The sequence below is a fragment of the Alexandromys fortis genome, unplaced genomic scaffold (genome assembly GCF_014885135.2).
Source record: "Alexandromys fortis isolate MF-2015 unplaced genomic scaffold, M_Fortis_MF-2015_v1.1 scaffold_42, whole genome shotgun sequence".
In the NCBI taxonomy this organism is placed as follows: domain Eukaryota; kingdom Metazoa; phylum Chordata; class Mammalia; order Rodentia; family Cricetidae; genus Alexandromys; species Alexandromys fortis.
The window spans coordinates 10,535,157-10,551,086 of NW_026067934.1; the positions used below are offsets into that span (position 1 = coordinate 10,535,157).

Consider the following 15,930-nt stretch of genomic DNA (forward strand, 5'->3'; position numbering starts at 1 on the left):
CTGAAAATCAATTTAATTCAGTTTTTAAAACAATCCTCTATCTAAAGGGAAAGGTATATTAGAGATAGCATAGGGATCTAAATACAAATTAAAATGTTTAGGATATTCATCCTGTATTAATGAATAATTTTTAAATACCCCTCCCTTATTTGTTAGTTTCCTTGTTTTTGTTCTTGTTTTCAGGCAGGCTTATGCTAGGTGCCAAGCTGCTCTTGAATTTACAGCAATCCTCTACCCCAATCTCCCAAATGATGCCGGGATTATAGGCAGAGGCCACCATATGTGACTTTTTCTCTTTTCTTAGACTGTGTCTATCACAGTTAATACAAATTTCAATTCAAAAAACAACTAGAAGAGGTAAAGCATATATACTTAACTCCATTTATTGATAACAAGTTTCTAGTCCAAAATGAAACTATACGTATAAAAGGCACCCGATTTTACCCACTCGAGACCCTGCACGCAGCCCGGGTGCGCATTTGGAGCAGCGAGATGCCTACAACACGTAAAGACGTCTCTCGAGGTCTTCCTGTGTTAGAAGATACCCACCTAAATACCCAATGATACATGACAAAGGTTTCCTAGTGCTTTTGCTTTTCAGCGGGCTTCCAGAAAGTTCGGCATGTCTGTCTGCATCTGAGGAGAGAGAGAGAGACACGGGACAACAAGTGAGGTGGTTTCTTCTAGCTTTACCACACGCCACAGAAATTAAAGGTGCAGGTGGAAACAAAAACAGAATGCCCGCCACATCCCCCTACTTCCTCGGGCTTAGAGAAACCATTTGGGCTTTGGATCCCTGTACTGAACGAGGGGCTCGCTGCGACACTCACATTAGCGTCATGTGAGCGTCGGTCTCTCACACCATGGGTGCTCACCTGAAAAGTGACAGAAACAGGCTCCCCTTTGAGCGGTGACATTTTTACATTATGGTAGAAAAATAGTCACAGTACATTCAAGGTGGGACCAATTCTAATGTAAGATTAATTTGGCTTGAGAAAAAACACAAAATGACAAACAACACCTGGCAATGTAACACAGTCGCCACCCCGTGTTAGCTGGAGTGGGCCCTTCTGGGAGGCCTTGACCTATTCTGACAAAACTCAACTCCATTAGACGGCAGTCTGGCAGAGCCATTTGGTTCTCACTGTTCTGGTCTTCATTTCATACAATGATACTTGGGCTGAGATCTTAAAGGTTCCTATGTGGATCCGACAGTCACACCGTGAGGGCGGACACTGGGCACTAAGTTTTCGTCCCCTCATAGCCTACCATAAGATATTTCAGGAAAGGAAGTAAGGCATACAACACAAACACCATACTCTGAAAGAGCTGTCGTTAGGATAGAGTCAGCGAAATGCTACCACACCAAAGAGCTGAGGTCAAAATAGCTGAAGGGACTGAATAAAGCATGTATGGAATCTTGAAAAAAACAGCCGTTCCCAAAGCACATCAGTGGCTTTAACTGATACAGATCTATTATGTTTATGCTTGGCCCCATCTCCTCCGGGTTTGCTGATCCTGCTGGGATCGCTCCCAGGCACAAATATAGAAGCTGCCTTTGACATCCATAGGTCTTCTCTACATTTACTGTCAACACACATGACTCAGTTTGGAACCTCAAGTAACTTAAAGATTGACTTTGTCATGAGCAGTAGCCCTTTCTTGTCAAGGAAATGTTTTTAAAAGCTATTAAACAGATGGTGGAAATAGCATTTTAAAAACCATGAAAATAGACAAAGCACAAGCTGCAGGTAGCTTGGAAACACCAGGAGTTTGAGTCAGCGCCCAAGCCCTGTTTACCTATTACATAACCACTGGCAACTATAAATGATCCAGTAGTTCCCTCGTCACTCAGCTGATCACCTTTGGGAGAGTTACTAAATCGTGAAGTTTTTCACCTGTCACTGAATAATAATGACGATAAAGGCAGAATTGAGCACATTTTTTAACAAGCGTATTTAGAAATACAGTCTAAACAAAGATCAGAAGCAGTCCAAACCCTGCACGGATCAAACAATAGTCAAACCACTAAACATTTACACCAAAGTTCCCTCTTCTTCTGACAACTTTACCTAAAATTCTAGTCATGTTTGGGAAAGAGATAAGAGGAAATGGGTTTTGTTTTCTTCTCCATTAATTCAAGTAGCTTGAGAGAATCAGCTTGGTAGATTCATCAGCATTTTGGACAAAGGCACTCTTCATTGTCCTAGGGACAAGATGAACTTTACCCTTCAGTCTGCACCGCCACCAGGGAAACTGCCCCCGTGGCTACAGCTGGCAACACCAGGACACTACTAACACTTTGACGCGAGCCAGCAAATGCTTCAAAGACGGTCATCAGCACCGGACCCATGGGGTTCACTTTGAACCACAGCAAGTTGCCTCTAGTTTCTCACACTGCTAAGCACCAATTATGTGGTTTTCCCAGGGAAAATTTACAAGTTTCCTCCGGAGATCAAAGCTCTCTAGCAGGATCCATATTTCACTAATAAGTCTATTTTAAAGGAAGTTGTTGGTGTTGGCAGTTATCCGTCAATTATAAAGAAATTAGGATAAAACGGGCTAAGATGGCCCTAGCCTTGCTCTACCATAAGAAAAATGGTAGCCATTCAGTAGGAAAAACCCATTCTGGAATGTTCGCAAACCGGATTATCTGATCCACACTGCTGTAATCCTGGTCTACCGCCAGGTGACGCCACACTGTGTGCCACTGGTCTGTCTTGATCTCCTATTCCTATCTCACCATCCCTAGCTCAACAAAGACAGGGCATCACAAGAGTGCGGATAAGAGGAACAGCTAGGGCTGCCCACAAGCCAGAGGGAATCAAAGCTGCCCAGAATGGAAGGCAAAGTCTCACTGGTCACTGACGGGGCACTAGGCTCATCTCTTTAGCTTCCTACAGCAGGGCCTGCATTTCTTTGAGGCAAGCATGTAAGAACAGTCATACTTTCATGCCCTTTCTCTATTGTATCGGAAGTACTGGGGGTGGAGCGAGATTATAAAATAAAAAGACTGCAAAGTAGACGAATTAAGACTCACAAACAAGGGCTGGGAAGATGGCTCAGTAGGTAAAAGTGCTTGGGCCACAAGGATGACAACCTGAAATTGGGAGTCTGGAATTCAAGCATGCCCCCAGGAGAAGATGGGAGATAAAGGCAGGAGAGTGTCGGGAGAGCAAAGGACAGCTAGCCCGGCTTATGAAATGCTGTCTCAAATGACACAGGCAAGGGCTGACAGCTGATGGTTGTCCTATGACCTCCACAGGTATGTCCTGGCACGTGTGAGCCCACACCTCACTCTCCACACTAGTAACCACACACACACACACACACACACACACACACACACACACACACACACCATAAAATTCATAAAAATATATTGATGTGGGGTTTCAATAGAAAACCAAGAGAATTTGTTTAAACATAGGGACTCAGGTTCTGTAACTGTTTTTGACGGAAACATTTAGCTGTGTCTGGTGGCACTTTAATCCCAGCCCTTTGCAGGCGGAAGAAGGCAGATCTTTGTGTGTTCAAGGTCAGCCTGATCTACAGAGACTCTCTCTCTCTCTCTCTCTCTCTCTCTCTCTCTCTCTCTCTCTCTCTCTCTCTCTCACACACACACACACACACACACACACACACACACACACACACACGAAGTTTGGAAAATACAACACAGACAAAGGTCAACGACAAAATGGGAGGAAGGTATCTGTAACACAGATCTAGAAGTAACCTTGCTAAGATAAGTTTCCATGGATCAGGAAGACGTCTAACATAGCACAGAAAAGGGCAAAAACAGTTGACAGGAAATACACATTGCCTTCCAATCCTTGCAGTGATTTTCTATGTCACTAGCAATGCAGAACAGAAGCTAGTAACCAAGCCTCAACCATCACCTGGCTAAAGGCGTCAAAGATGGGTAACACCTCTGCCATGATTCTTGAGAGTTGGGCATTCATCCACTTAAGACAGTGGTTGAGAGTATAAACTGGGTTTTAGGAAGGCAACTGGATAATAGATATTAAAATTCAAAACGCATGATGACAGTGGCTGCCTCTGAAGAATATATCAAGATGGAAAAAAGTTATGTGATTTGGAACCAACGCATAACTTAAAAAAAACAATTTTTTTAAGGACCAGAGAGCACAGCAGTTATAAGTACTTGTTGCTCTTGCAGAACCCACACTGTTGCTGGAAACCATCTATATCTCTAGGTCCTAGGGAGCTGACCCCCTTTTGATTTCCATGTGCTGGACATAGATGCGGTACACATACAAACACGCAGGCCAAATACTCATACACATAAAATAAGTAAATTTAAAATTTAAGTAACCATTCAAGAAAAAATTCTGACTGAAGGTAAATACTATGAAAAATGGCAAGAGAAGCAGGCCTAGATGGTTCTCTCCTGCCACTTTAGAGCTTGTAGTTTCAGGAAGGTTTGTGTAATTGCTAACAGTAACTTTGGTTCTTGTTGAAACATCTGGCAAAACAACAACCAAACCTCCCCATGTGACAAATATCTCAAGAAATGGGGTCTTGGATGTTTTCAAAGTTGAATTCACATCTTTAAACAAACAAACAAATCTCTTCCAGAGACACTAAGTGACTTCATGATGGGGTCACCACTGCTGTGCGAACTAGGGGCTTAGTCAACTCTGCAAGCGAGCGAGGGGCAGGCAAGTCATCGGACCTGCTCCGCTAGGGAGTTTAACCTTGCTGCCGATGCCCCTTAAGTCAGCTTCAGTGTGAGGATTCTGGATGACAGGTATCGATCCTTCTGTGCCCAGGCTTGTAAACAGTTTTGGTACATACATATCACATAGGTATTCTGTATGCTTGTTTTTGTTTTGAGGTAGGATCTGGCATTGAACTCACTATGCCTCAAAGGAGTAGCAATCCTCCTGCCTCTGCCTCCTGAGTGTTGAGATCACGGGCACCTGCTGGGAGGTTTATGTATTTAATAGGAAATACAGTTCCATAATATATGAGCAATGAGATAAATCTCACCCTGTTTTCCCTAGTCTCTCACTTCCCCTCCCAGTTACTACTAGTTCTTGCGAAATCCCCCCTTTGCAGTATTGCAAGCCTTAGTGCATGCCCCCTGATGAAAATAAAAGGCTGATGAGTGCTCCCATAACCAATTAAAAATGCCCTCTTAAAATAGGGATTCCCTACTGAGACATGCTCTTCAGTGCTGGACTGCGCAACCCAGGAAGCAAGTTCAGGGGCTTCCCTCTTCTGTATCCTAGTGCCCTGTATCCCTACAACACTGGCTACAGTTTCCAACACTGTATTCAGTACAACTCTACTCTTCAATACTTTAGAATTACAAGCTTCCACCTTTTCTGAAAGAACATCGGAACTGTATCAGTAACACTTGTGATTTATAGAATGGCAATCAACACCGCCTTTGAGAAACCGAGGAAAGCTTACGGGAAAAACACAGACACACATACACACATACATGCCCATATAAAACACAGACACGCTCATACACACATACAGACACTCACACACAGATATACACACATATTACACAAATGCCCACACAAAACACACACGTACACACAGACACACGCACAATGCATATATGCATACACTTACACATACACACATCACACACATCTTCATACAATACAGACACACACACACATCACACACAATACACACAGATACCAGACACACAGACACACACACACACTGAGGGCTATTCATTTCCAATGGATCAGAGAGACTAAGTTGCCTATGGACATTAGGTTACTCACAGTTAATCACACTTCAGAGCCGAGATAAAACATCTCCTGAAGAGGTTACAGCGAAGCACAGACAGAAGTGAAAACACGATGTAAAATCAATTAAATGCTAGGAAAGGAAGCGTTCAGTAAGTACATTGGGAGCAACAGTGAAATTTTAAAGTCGTAGGATAAAATTGTTTAAAAGTGTGATTATATATTTCGATGAAGATAAATATGAAGAAAAAATATGAAAGGTTTTTTTTTAATTTCACCACAACAAGTGACTGTTCTTTCATTATTATTTCCCATGTACTTGAACAAACAGAATATAGACAATTTAACCCTAAACCTATTTCTAGCAGTGTGGATCTTCGACTAACACAGACTAGAATGTAGTGGCACAATTCATTAAGAACAATCGGACCAGAGGTGATGTGCAAGCAAGCTGAAGATGAGCAAAGAGCCAAGGCGAAGGCAGCTCTCCCTACAGGAACTGTGCTGAGGGCTTCTCTTCCATTCCCTAGAAACAAAGACGATGCTGGGCCCCAGCCAACTGGGATGAGAGAATTCCATTCATTTTCTGTCTCAAATGTTTAAATTACCTCCTTTAAGAAATTATATGAAAATAATAAGTGTTTTAAATCAGCTCAAGGGTTTGGGTGGATATATTTATTTCCCTGTTCCTTAAAGTGAGAGATAAAACAAAAACACAAAAACAATTCTCTGAACTCAAAAGCGCCAGGATGAAATCAAAGGCAAGCCTAAAATTTCAAATGCTCACGACCTAACACCGTGGATTCCCTCCACGTGGGAGACTAAACTCTCGCTCTTCTTACAGGCTTTTTACCTCTAAGCTTAAACAGCTTTCAACTTTCTGCTGAAAAATTATTTTTAGAAATAAGAAATTCCTTTTCCGTCATCATCCCTTTTATGGGCATCTTCTTCAAACCAAAGTGGACATCTCATAACAATATGCTTTTATGCTTTTGGCTTTTTGAGACAAGGTCTTCTGTCACCTAGGCTGGTCTTAACTCCCTATGTTGCCAAGGAAGACTTTCAGCTACTGACTGATTCTCCTGCCCCTTCCTCCCCGGGGTTACAGGCACACATGGGCCACCACACCCTGTTTCATAATCAATTTCTTATTTAATAGAAAAAGCACCTGAGTTTCTTTAAGACTGTCTATCTGTGAAGCCCACAGCCATTTTTTAAGATCCTTTAGGGGGAATCTGTACAGCTCTACCAGCCTCGTATGCCTCCGCAGCTAATACAAATCGTGTGTAGGTTTTCCGCTATGTGGCAATGAGAGAAGCGCCCACAGGTCAAGCAGATAACCTTTGTTCTAACAACAGCAACACAAGAGAAACACAAGCGAGACTGAACGTGTTGGAAGCAGGAGCCTGAGTCAGAGATGCTATGAGATAATGCGTGATTATGAAATGGAAACCAAACTGGACAGACACTGTTCAGCCACAATGGTGCTAGTTTGTAAAAACTAAACACGTACATTCAGGAAGTTTTCTTAAAGAGGATTCTTACTTAGATTTACTTAAAATTGATTATGCTGTCTAACAAATACGGGATTAGTTATGAAGCACTATTCTCTACAATCTGAATGAGGACAGCAGAAGGCTCCTGGGAGGGTGGGGGATTTGCTGAGACATACTAACCAGTATAAATTAGTAAATTCTATTCGAACCTAATGGATCCTTAGGACAGGATTGTGCTGTCTCAGTAGGGAGTTTTATCATAAGACAGTCCTTTGGGTTTACACTGCCACACTACCAAACAGGCAGAAGTGCTTTGGTTAAGGTCCCTCTGGGCCATGTGTCGCAAAAGCCCACTGGGTAAGGTCACCTCCCCGCCTTCTGATTAGCTCTCCTCTGAAAGTCCACAGGGACTTCAGCGCTGTTTGTGAGGGTGGTATGATATAAATGGCAGCAGACAAGAACAATGTTTAAAAAAAAACAAAGGCTGTACACAAGAACTTATGTTTATTGCAAACAAACAAACAAAAAGAGAGCGAGGGAGAGAGAGGATGGTGAGCGGAGCAGAACGGTAAGGCTAAGAATTGAAAAGCGTCTTACATTCTGCCCTAATGGCAGCATAATTAATAGCAACAAACGGCCGTCTCGCTGCCTGCCGCAGCCGCAGGGTGTTTTTGCAGACCTGACGAGCAATTTTTGTGAAATATGTAGTATGAAGGAAGAAAGCTTGGCGGGTCTTCACTGCAGACTTGGGGCTCCCAGTGTTCCGGACCGGCATGCCCTGCATGGCCTGCCGGGACAGGTGGCTTCTCACACGTGGGTCCTGCAATTGCGGAAAACAATGGGGTTTACAGAGGAGAACTTGCCAGAGCACATGGCTACTTGCACCGTGTTCAACGTCCTAGGAAGCACTGTAACTCAGGGAAAAGCATTGTGCATGTTTGGTAAGAACGTGGGGGGGGACAGCATGGCAGGACGGCACTCAATCCCAGTTCACATGCACTATCAGTAGGAAGCTGCCAGAGTAAGGCTGTTTACTGTGAGGAGTCCGGGGCCGGCATCGGCTCCACGGGGCCTAGCTTCACTCTGGTAGACACTGGTGCTTGACAGCCTCGATCTATGAGGATTTCCAAGGTCACCCTTCAATTACTGTTGACCCAAGACCCGGCTCTTCTTGTCCCTCCACAATAGCCGAGGGAAGAGAATGTTTAATGCCCGCTTGGTATTTGATGTAATAAGGTTTGCAACAGTATCTAAAGGTTACAAGCTGTTTTGAAATCAAGATTGCTTATAAGCCCCCACTCAGACAAGCGCCTCCCGCACACCTTATCCTTTTGCCTGAATAATCTCAAAAGACCAATATTTTAAATACCTGAAAAAACAGGACTTGTCTCTGCTTCCATGTTCACACCCAGCCTGGGTGTGCAATGCTGTGTTTAACTCTAAAGCCCAGCTTTGTTCATCTGTAAAGTGTCCTGTGTGGCATTCCCGCTTCCAAGGAAGAAGCCAGTAACCCAGAGACATGGCGTTTTCGGCCCTGCAAAGACCACACTCACGTACCTCTGCAGTAGGGCTGGGAGACTTCTGTTCTTCTGACTGGGTGGGCATTTTCAGACCTCCATACTTTTTCCAATACAGCCAACAGGTTGCACACAATCTACATTGCATATTAGGCGGGCCCCAGGAATACCACTGGTGAGACTGTGTGGCTAGAGACAGAGGGAGAGGGGCTATGAAATCCGTGGTCTCACACTTGACCTCAGAGACACCCTGAAGCCACAGCTAGTACACTGTTGTCTTCTTCCCAAGGCTGTAGGCCAGGCATGTCGGTATAGCACACACATGACGGCATAGCACACACATGACGGTATGTACAGCACACACATGTCGGTACAGCACACACATGATGGTATAACACACATGACGGTATGTACAGCACACACATGATTGTATAGCACACACATGTCGGTACAGCACACACATGACGACGGTATAGCACACACGTGCATTTTTCAGCACTCTGAATACATCGAGCCGTTTGTTTCTGCCACACACCAGTGTTTGTCACGTCTATTATGAGAAGCTATTGGATAACACATCTTGACTCATGCCTTAGGCTGCTGAGATTTTGGTTTGTTAATTAAAAGTGATTTCATTATGTACATGTCTGGATATTATTGTTATTAAGCTCCTCAGCAGTGTTTAAAACCTGAACCGTATGGTTCAGAAGTTCTTGCAGGGATTAATAAGGTACTCAAGAGGGGACTCACTGGTAAGTGAGGAGCCAAATAAAACCAGAAATCTGTCTGTTGTTCTTTACACAGGAAACAAAAACCTTTAGAATTTCTTTCTAAACACAGACTGTCCTGAAGACTCTAAATCCCTATCACGTGAGTACGTGCAGCAGACATGGCGTCGTGTTTAGTAAGGCCTGACCCCGCTGCTTGACTGCTTGGCTGGTTAAGCTTCTTCAGCTTAACCCTGTCCCTCAACACTAAAAGGGAGAGCTAGGGACAGGTGAGGACAGCGGTGGTGACAGGTAGTTAAAACCACAGCAGAGACTGCAGTACCAACTCTGTGAACTGTGCTCTCCTTGCCTAGAAGCTAACACCATCTGGGTGAAGCCATCAGCTGGCACAGGAGGGCATCCTCTAAGGAAAACCTCACAACATGCAAAGGGGAAAGTCAGAGCTACAGTGCGGCTCAGAGGCAGAACGTAGGCTGGGTATACAAAGGCCCTAGGTCTGATTCCTACTTCCATAAACTCCTAAAGAGCGAACTGCTTTTATACAATCCAGAATAACTTACACATTCATCAGGTGCCGCTCTTTTGGGGGTGGGGGTTTTGAGACTCACAGAGATCTGCCTGCCTCGGCCTCTTGAGTGCTGGGATTTAAGGCATGTGCCACCACCGCCCTGCCATCATGTACCACTCTTGGAAGATTCCTTTTAAAGAGAAGCCTAACCCCCTTTTCTCTTTTAACTAAAACCAATAAAGTTGACTTTTTGAGACAGATTTCATCAAAACATTTTAATTACATGTATATATGAGCGCAAGTGCCGAGGTGTTGGAACCTCTGGAGCTAAGGTTACAGATGACTGTGAGCCACCTGACATGGGTGCTGGGAACCAAACTTGGGTCCTCTGCAAGACCAGTGTGTGCTCTTAACCACTGAGCCATCTCTCTACTTCCCAGTTAACTTTGTTTAAATAGAAATAAGAAGACCCAAGGTTGTCTCCTAGCCTACATACATGCACACACATGCGTGTGCGCGCACACACACATTCACCTCCATACATATGTGTACCCACACAGGCACGTACATATACAGCAGAATATCATTGTGCTGTGGTTCAAATTCTCAGGAGGCTGAGCCAGGAGGACAGTGAGTTAGAGGTCAGCTGGGCTTCATAGGGAGACCCTGCCTCAAAAACCCAACCCAAAGCAACAATGACAGAAAGGAGAGTTACTGCTGTTTGAGATTTTAAGTAAACATACATGGTGTCAACTACAGATCAGATCATCTCACCAACCCCATATAACACAAGAGCACACATAATAACCTTGCAAGCAGAGATAAATACAGCAAGGCCCGAGGCCCAAAACAAATATCATAGCATGGCATTTCCCCAACTGGTTCCCTGGGAGCCTGAGGGCTGGAGCACTGGTGTCTCCACACCTGCCTCTCCTCCAGAAGCATCAAGCACATTTAATTTGTGGGAGGATGCTGAGGAACTCCAAAAGGGGATGTGCTATGTAGCACAGTACCATGGTTTGGGCTAAACAAATACAACTACACACAGTTTAAAAGAAAACAACAAAATCTGCCAGCAAACACAGAGCCCACAGAGGAAACCAGAGCAAATGCACACTCTCCTTATCTGTGCGGTGCGAGGGTACCCAACGAATGCCCCTCTGCTCCCAGTGGGAGACCAGGACAGGCACCCCGCTCACTTTGAAGAGATACCACCTGCCTCTGCACAGCAGTAACATGACTTCTAGAAGCTTCTCTCTTCCTCCCTTCCTCTGCCCCCCACCCCAGTGCAGGACAGCCCCCCACCAACCAGGCACCACCTCTGAACACTCACCATAGCAGCTCTCACAGGCTCGCCCGAGGAGGGTGTTCTGGGGCTGGAACGTGGTCCCCACAGCTCCGTTCACAGTGCCAGCCTTGCCATTGCTGGTGGATATTTGGTTGGGATTTGGTTTGCTGCTTTCAATGAAACGTAAAATGAAATGATAAAAATAATTTGTAGGACAAGGCAAAAAGCTGGCACCTCCTTACTAATTTACCTTCACTAAAATACAAATAAATACTTATTATATTTAGTGAAGAAGAAACAGACCGGCAAAAGCAGGATGCTAAGATGAACCCAAGTATGGGAGGCAGTAGAAGGGAGCGAATGAGAACGCAGGATAATGACAGGCACGCATGAAGATGCTATGATGAACCCAGGACTTTGTATACTAACCTAAAAAAACAACAATAAAGCCAAAAACTTAAGGAAACACACGCACACAAAACACCCTTAATACACTGACACACATGATTCCAGGAACTTACATAAGAGGGTGTATCTGGTGGAATGGTAAGAAATAAATAAAAAGAAATAAAACCAAGGCACTCATTTATGACAAATAAAGCTATAAAACAGCCATTGTGCCGGTGAATTCGGCATCCCCTGGGTCTAAACCAGTGCCATTGCTTCAAATATTTGAAAGGAGTCTTTCAAAATATTATTCTCATCATATATTTTCCTGAGAGAATATTTTTTTGGATTGAATAAATTAGGCTAAAGGCAGTGCTATGTGACTGAGATAGCCCTGGCACCGCTCCTGGGGGGGGGGTACTGTGTGACTGAGATAGCCCTGGCACGGCTCCTGGGGGGGGTACTGTGTGACTGAGCCCTGGCACCACTCCTGAGGGGGGGGGTGCTGTGTGACTGCTGGGTGTGGGTGACACTGTGGCTTCTGCAGTGTCCCAGAGTGGGTAGGGTGGAGCAAAGACGCAGCTGAGCCATGTGGGGCCACCCTCCACCCCACAGTGGAGGAGCACCTGTCCTGGGCTCAAGATAAAAGTCCATATTACATTTGAAGTTTTATGAGACAGATTAGCATTTAAGATGAGAAAACCTTTAGATACCCACCCCCCCATCTAAGAAAACACTTTTAGGAGGAAAAAAGATATGGGTCAGAAGACTTACTTAATTAGAGACACTGATAAGACTAAGTGCAAACACACCAGAGACAGAGTCAGGGCAGCCATAATTTTTCACATAGCCCAGACATATTGTGGCGCTTACTGTGTAAACAGAGCTGCCAGCAGGCTAGCTCCTGCCCAGAGCTGGCAAATACAGAGTCAATGAATAGTCAACAAAGACCTGCCACAGGAGAGCTTTCTTCTAGGGGACCATTCACCTCTGTTACACGGTGAGACAATCTCAAACAAACAACAAACAAGCAAACAAACCAATAATAAATAAATGAAGCAAGTTTTATTGTTGCTGTTTGTTTGGTTTGTTTTTTAGAACAAAAAGAAAAGAAGTGAGGCCAGGCATGGTGGCACATGCCTTTAATCCCAGCACTCTGGAGGCAGAGGAAGGCAAATCTCTGTGAATTTGAGGCCAGCCTGGTCTACACTGTGAGTTCTAGAATACCTGGGGTTATGTAGAGAAAGACCACGTCCCAATAAAGGAAAGGAAGGGAAGAGAAGGAAGGGGAGGGGAGGGGAGGGGAGGGGAAGGGAAGGGAAGGGAAGGGAAGGGAAGGGAAGGGAAGGGAAGGGAAGGAGAGGGAGAGAAAGGGAAGGAGAGAGAGAGAAGGGGGTGAGTGGTTCAGAGAAACTAAAGTTCCCAAAGAGGTGTAACATTTCCAATTGAAAAGGAATCTACCATGTAGCAGCTGAAATCATGCTTCCCACCACTTGAAGTTAAGCCAAAAGTTTCCAGAAATATGGAAACTTGGCATTTAAATGCAGGGCTAAATATATGAGTCTAAGAAGAGCCGATGCTGGCCTGGGAAGTGGGCTTGGCAGTTAGGTGCACTTGCTGCTCTTGCAGAGGCCCTGGGTTTGATTCCCAGCGCCCACACAGTGGCTCACTACCATCCATAACTCCAGTTCTAGGGGATCCGATCCCTCTTCTGACCTCCCTGGACAAAACGCACACACATGATACACAGACATACAAGTGAGCAAAGTGCTTATGCACATAAAATACATAAGTAAATCTAAGAGAAAAAAGAGCAGATGCTGTCTTCAGTTGGGTGCCTGGAAGAAGACAGGGGCACAAACACAGCTGGCTGAGCAAATGGGTTGCACAAACTGCCTGGCTGAGTAAGCCACTGTTTGGAATCACAGCGACTACTGCAGACCCGAGGACCACTGAGGATAGCCACCTAAAGATTAAATCAAGAACACTGAGAAATGTTTGCAGAGACACTCCATGAAACTGTCCTTTCTTTAATCCACCCTCCCCATCTGTGCTCCAGACTCCTACCATCTCTGGCCCCGTGGAGCATTTTGGACATATCATTCTCCCCTTGGACCCTCAAGTTACTATTTATACATAATGGGAGTTATGAATGGTTGAGAGTCACCATGTGGGTGCTGGGAATCAAACCCAGGTCCTCTGCAAGAGCAGCCAGTGCTCTTAACCACTGAGCCATGTCTCCAGCTCAACACTGGATCTTCTTAGGCTCGTGTATTTAAGTTTTATCTTTTCCCATTTGACAGATTCTCCCTCTGCCATTAGCTTGTCTCTGTCACGAGCAGTTTCCACCGCTCCACGACATCACAGTGACATCCAAATCGCCGAGCTCCTGGCTGTACTGCACCAGCATCCAGCAATGCTCATCTCGCCCCTTCCTTGGAACACACCCTGCCTTTCGGATCCCCTGACTCAGCGGCTGTCCATGTGCAGCTATGAGACACTGCAAAGCCCCTTTCTGGATGCTCTCCCCCGGAGACCTAATCATGATTTGAAGTGGCATCATTCTCTGCTCAAGTTTACAGTGTCTCCAGCTGAGCCCTTGCCTGAGTAAGGTCAGTATGTTTAGTATACACTGGACACATATCCACAATTCTTTTTTGATAGCACAAACTCAAAATGGCCTGACCTGCTACTCTACCACCATTTCCGAGCTTAGTGACTGGCAGGACAATCCACCCAATGGTGGACTCAAACATGACGTGCTGAAGCCAGTCACCTCCTAATACGGCATCATCTCCCGAGCTCTTTCCTGGTCGAGCTGATGTCATCTCCGCTCCTGAAAACCCATAACTCCTCTCCCCATAACTACACCACTGCTTCCTGGACCCACGTTCCAAATGCAACTTGCAATCTTTTTCAAGACCATGACATGCAATTCTTCCACTCTTCAAGTCATGGGGACCCCATACTACCTGCCCCCTCCCCACCAGGTTGGCTCTCTCCACACCGCCATCCCATCTCTCTCTGGGCTCCTCAACTATGCCCAGCCCTGTCCCAGCTCAGGACACCATTGGCCTAGAAAGCCTGTGTTGCCTGTTCAGTACTTCTGCCATCAACAGAGTACTTCCTCAGGGACATAACAAGCTACCCCCCCCCCCCAAAGCTATCTTCTTGGTCACTGTTCTCAGCACACCAGGCCTGGACTGTGTGCCTCCAGGGGGCAGCTGCCTTTAATCTTCTCCCCCGGTACTAACACAGCGCTGTGACTGTAAGAGACTGAAAGACACTGCTAGGCTCAAAGTATGACAAAGAGAATTCTTAATCTATTAAAAAAAAAAAAAACAGCATTCTAATTCAGAATTAACTTGGAAATTCATTAAAGGGCTCAGATTTACATACAGCTCTGAAACCTGGCGTATTTTCAAATAATGCACGTTGTTTATGAGTATGATCAGAATGTGTTTGTTCTCCAAGGATCACTTTGATCAGAATGTAGAAAACTTTTTTCCCGTAAAGGGCTCAATGGTTAAAAAGTTCAGGTTTGGGATAACAGAGTCACAAGCACTAAATTCTGCACTTGGACTGCAAAAGCAGGCTTAGACAATACTTCATGAACAGAGGCCTGTGCTCCAGCCAAACTTGTCACAGCCTCGGGTGACAGTTGACATTCTATCCAGACTAGTGTTGGGTCCCTGACTCGGATAAAAACAGCCATGGGCCACTGAGTCTTGGCCACTCCTGCTCTCTCTGAGGAGACAGCACTACGGGCCCAGGGAAGGCCGCCTCACGAGAGCTCAGGTTTTGAGTCACAATGTTTTCTTTGTGGGATGACACATTTAGAATCCGTAAAGTAAATATATAATTTTAAAGGATCTCAAAATGACCCTGCAGAAGAAAAAGGATAATTATGGGACAAGTAAAAGCCGGTTTTAAAAAACTCAACCAAAGTCTAGCATAGTAGTGAATGTCTTTAACCCAAGTGCTTGGGGGGGGGGCAGAGGCAGGCAGGTCTCTGTGTTTGAAGCCAGTCTGGTCTACAGAATGAATTCCAGGACAGCTAGGGCTACACAATGAGACAATATCTTGAAAAAAGAGAAAGAAAACCAAAAACCAATGCGCCCCCCAACACACAAAGAAAAACCAACAAAAAAGTAAACTAGTTTTATGTATATACATCTTGAGATAAAAGATTATCACGAAAGTCCATACTTCATTGTCCATGAAGCCTCCTATATGTAAAAACATGTATCATGCAATATACTCAAACC

At 44.9% G+C, this 15,930-nt stretch overlaps 1 protein-coding gene across 7 annotated transcripts in view; it reads right to left on the reverse strand.

Moving 5' to 3' along the window:
• Mta3 (metastasis associated 1 family member 3) overlaps nucleotides 1-15,930 on the reverse strand; it is a 122,561-nt gene that overhangs the window by 22,716 nt on the left and 83,915 nt on the right. For 5 of the 7 annotated variants that reach the window (XM_050146210.1, XM_050146214.1, XM_050146209.1 and 2 more), the window contains exons 12-15: nucleotides 11,321-11,445; nucleotides 8,792-8,940; nucleotides 7,832-8,054; nucleotides 550-636 (exon numbers count right to left, since the gene is read on the reverse strand). In XM_050146210.1, the coding sequence (XP_050002167.1) occupies nucleotides 550-636; nucleotides 7,832-8,054; nucleotides 8,792-8,940; nucleotides 11,321-11,445 (584 nt within the window). The remainder of the gene's footprint in view (nucleotides 1-549; nucleotides 637-7,831; nucleotides 8,055-8,791; nucleotides 8,941-11,320; nucleotides 11,446-15,930) is intronic. The other 2 variants (XM_050146211.1, XM_050146215.1) reach the window with 1 other exon arrangement.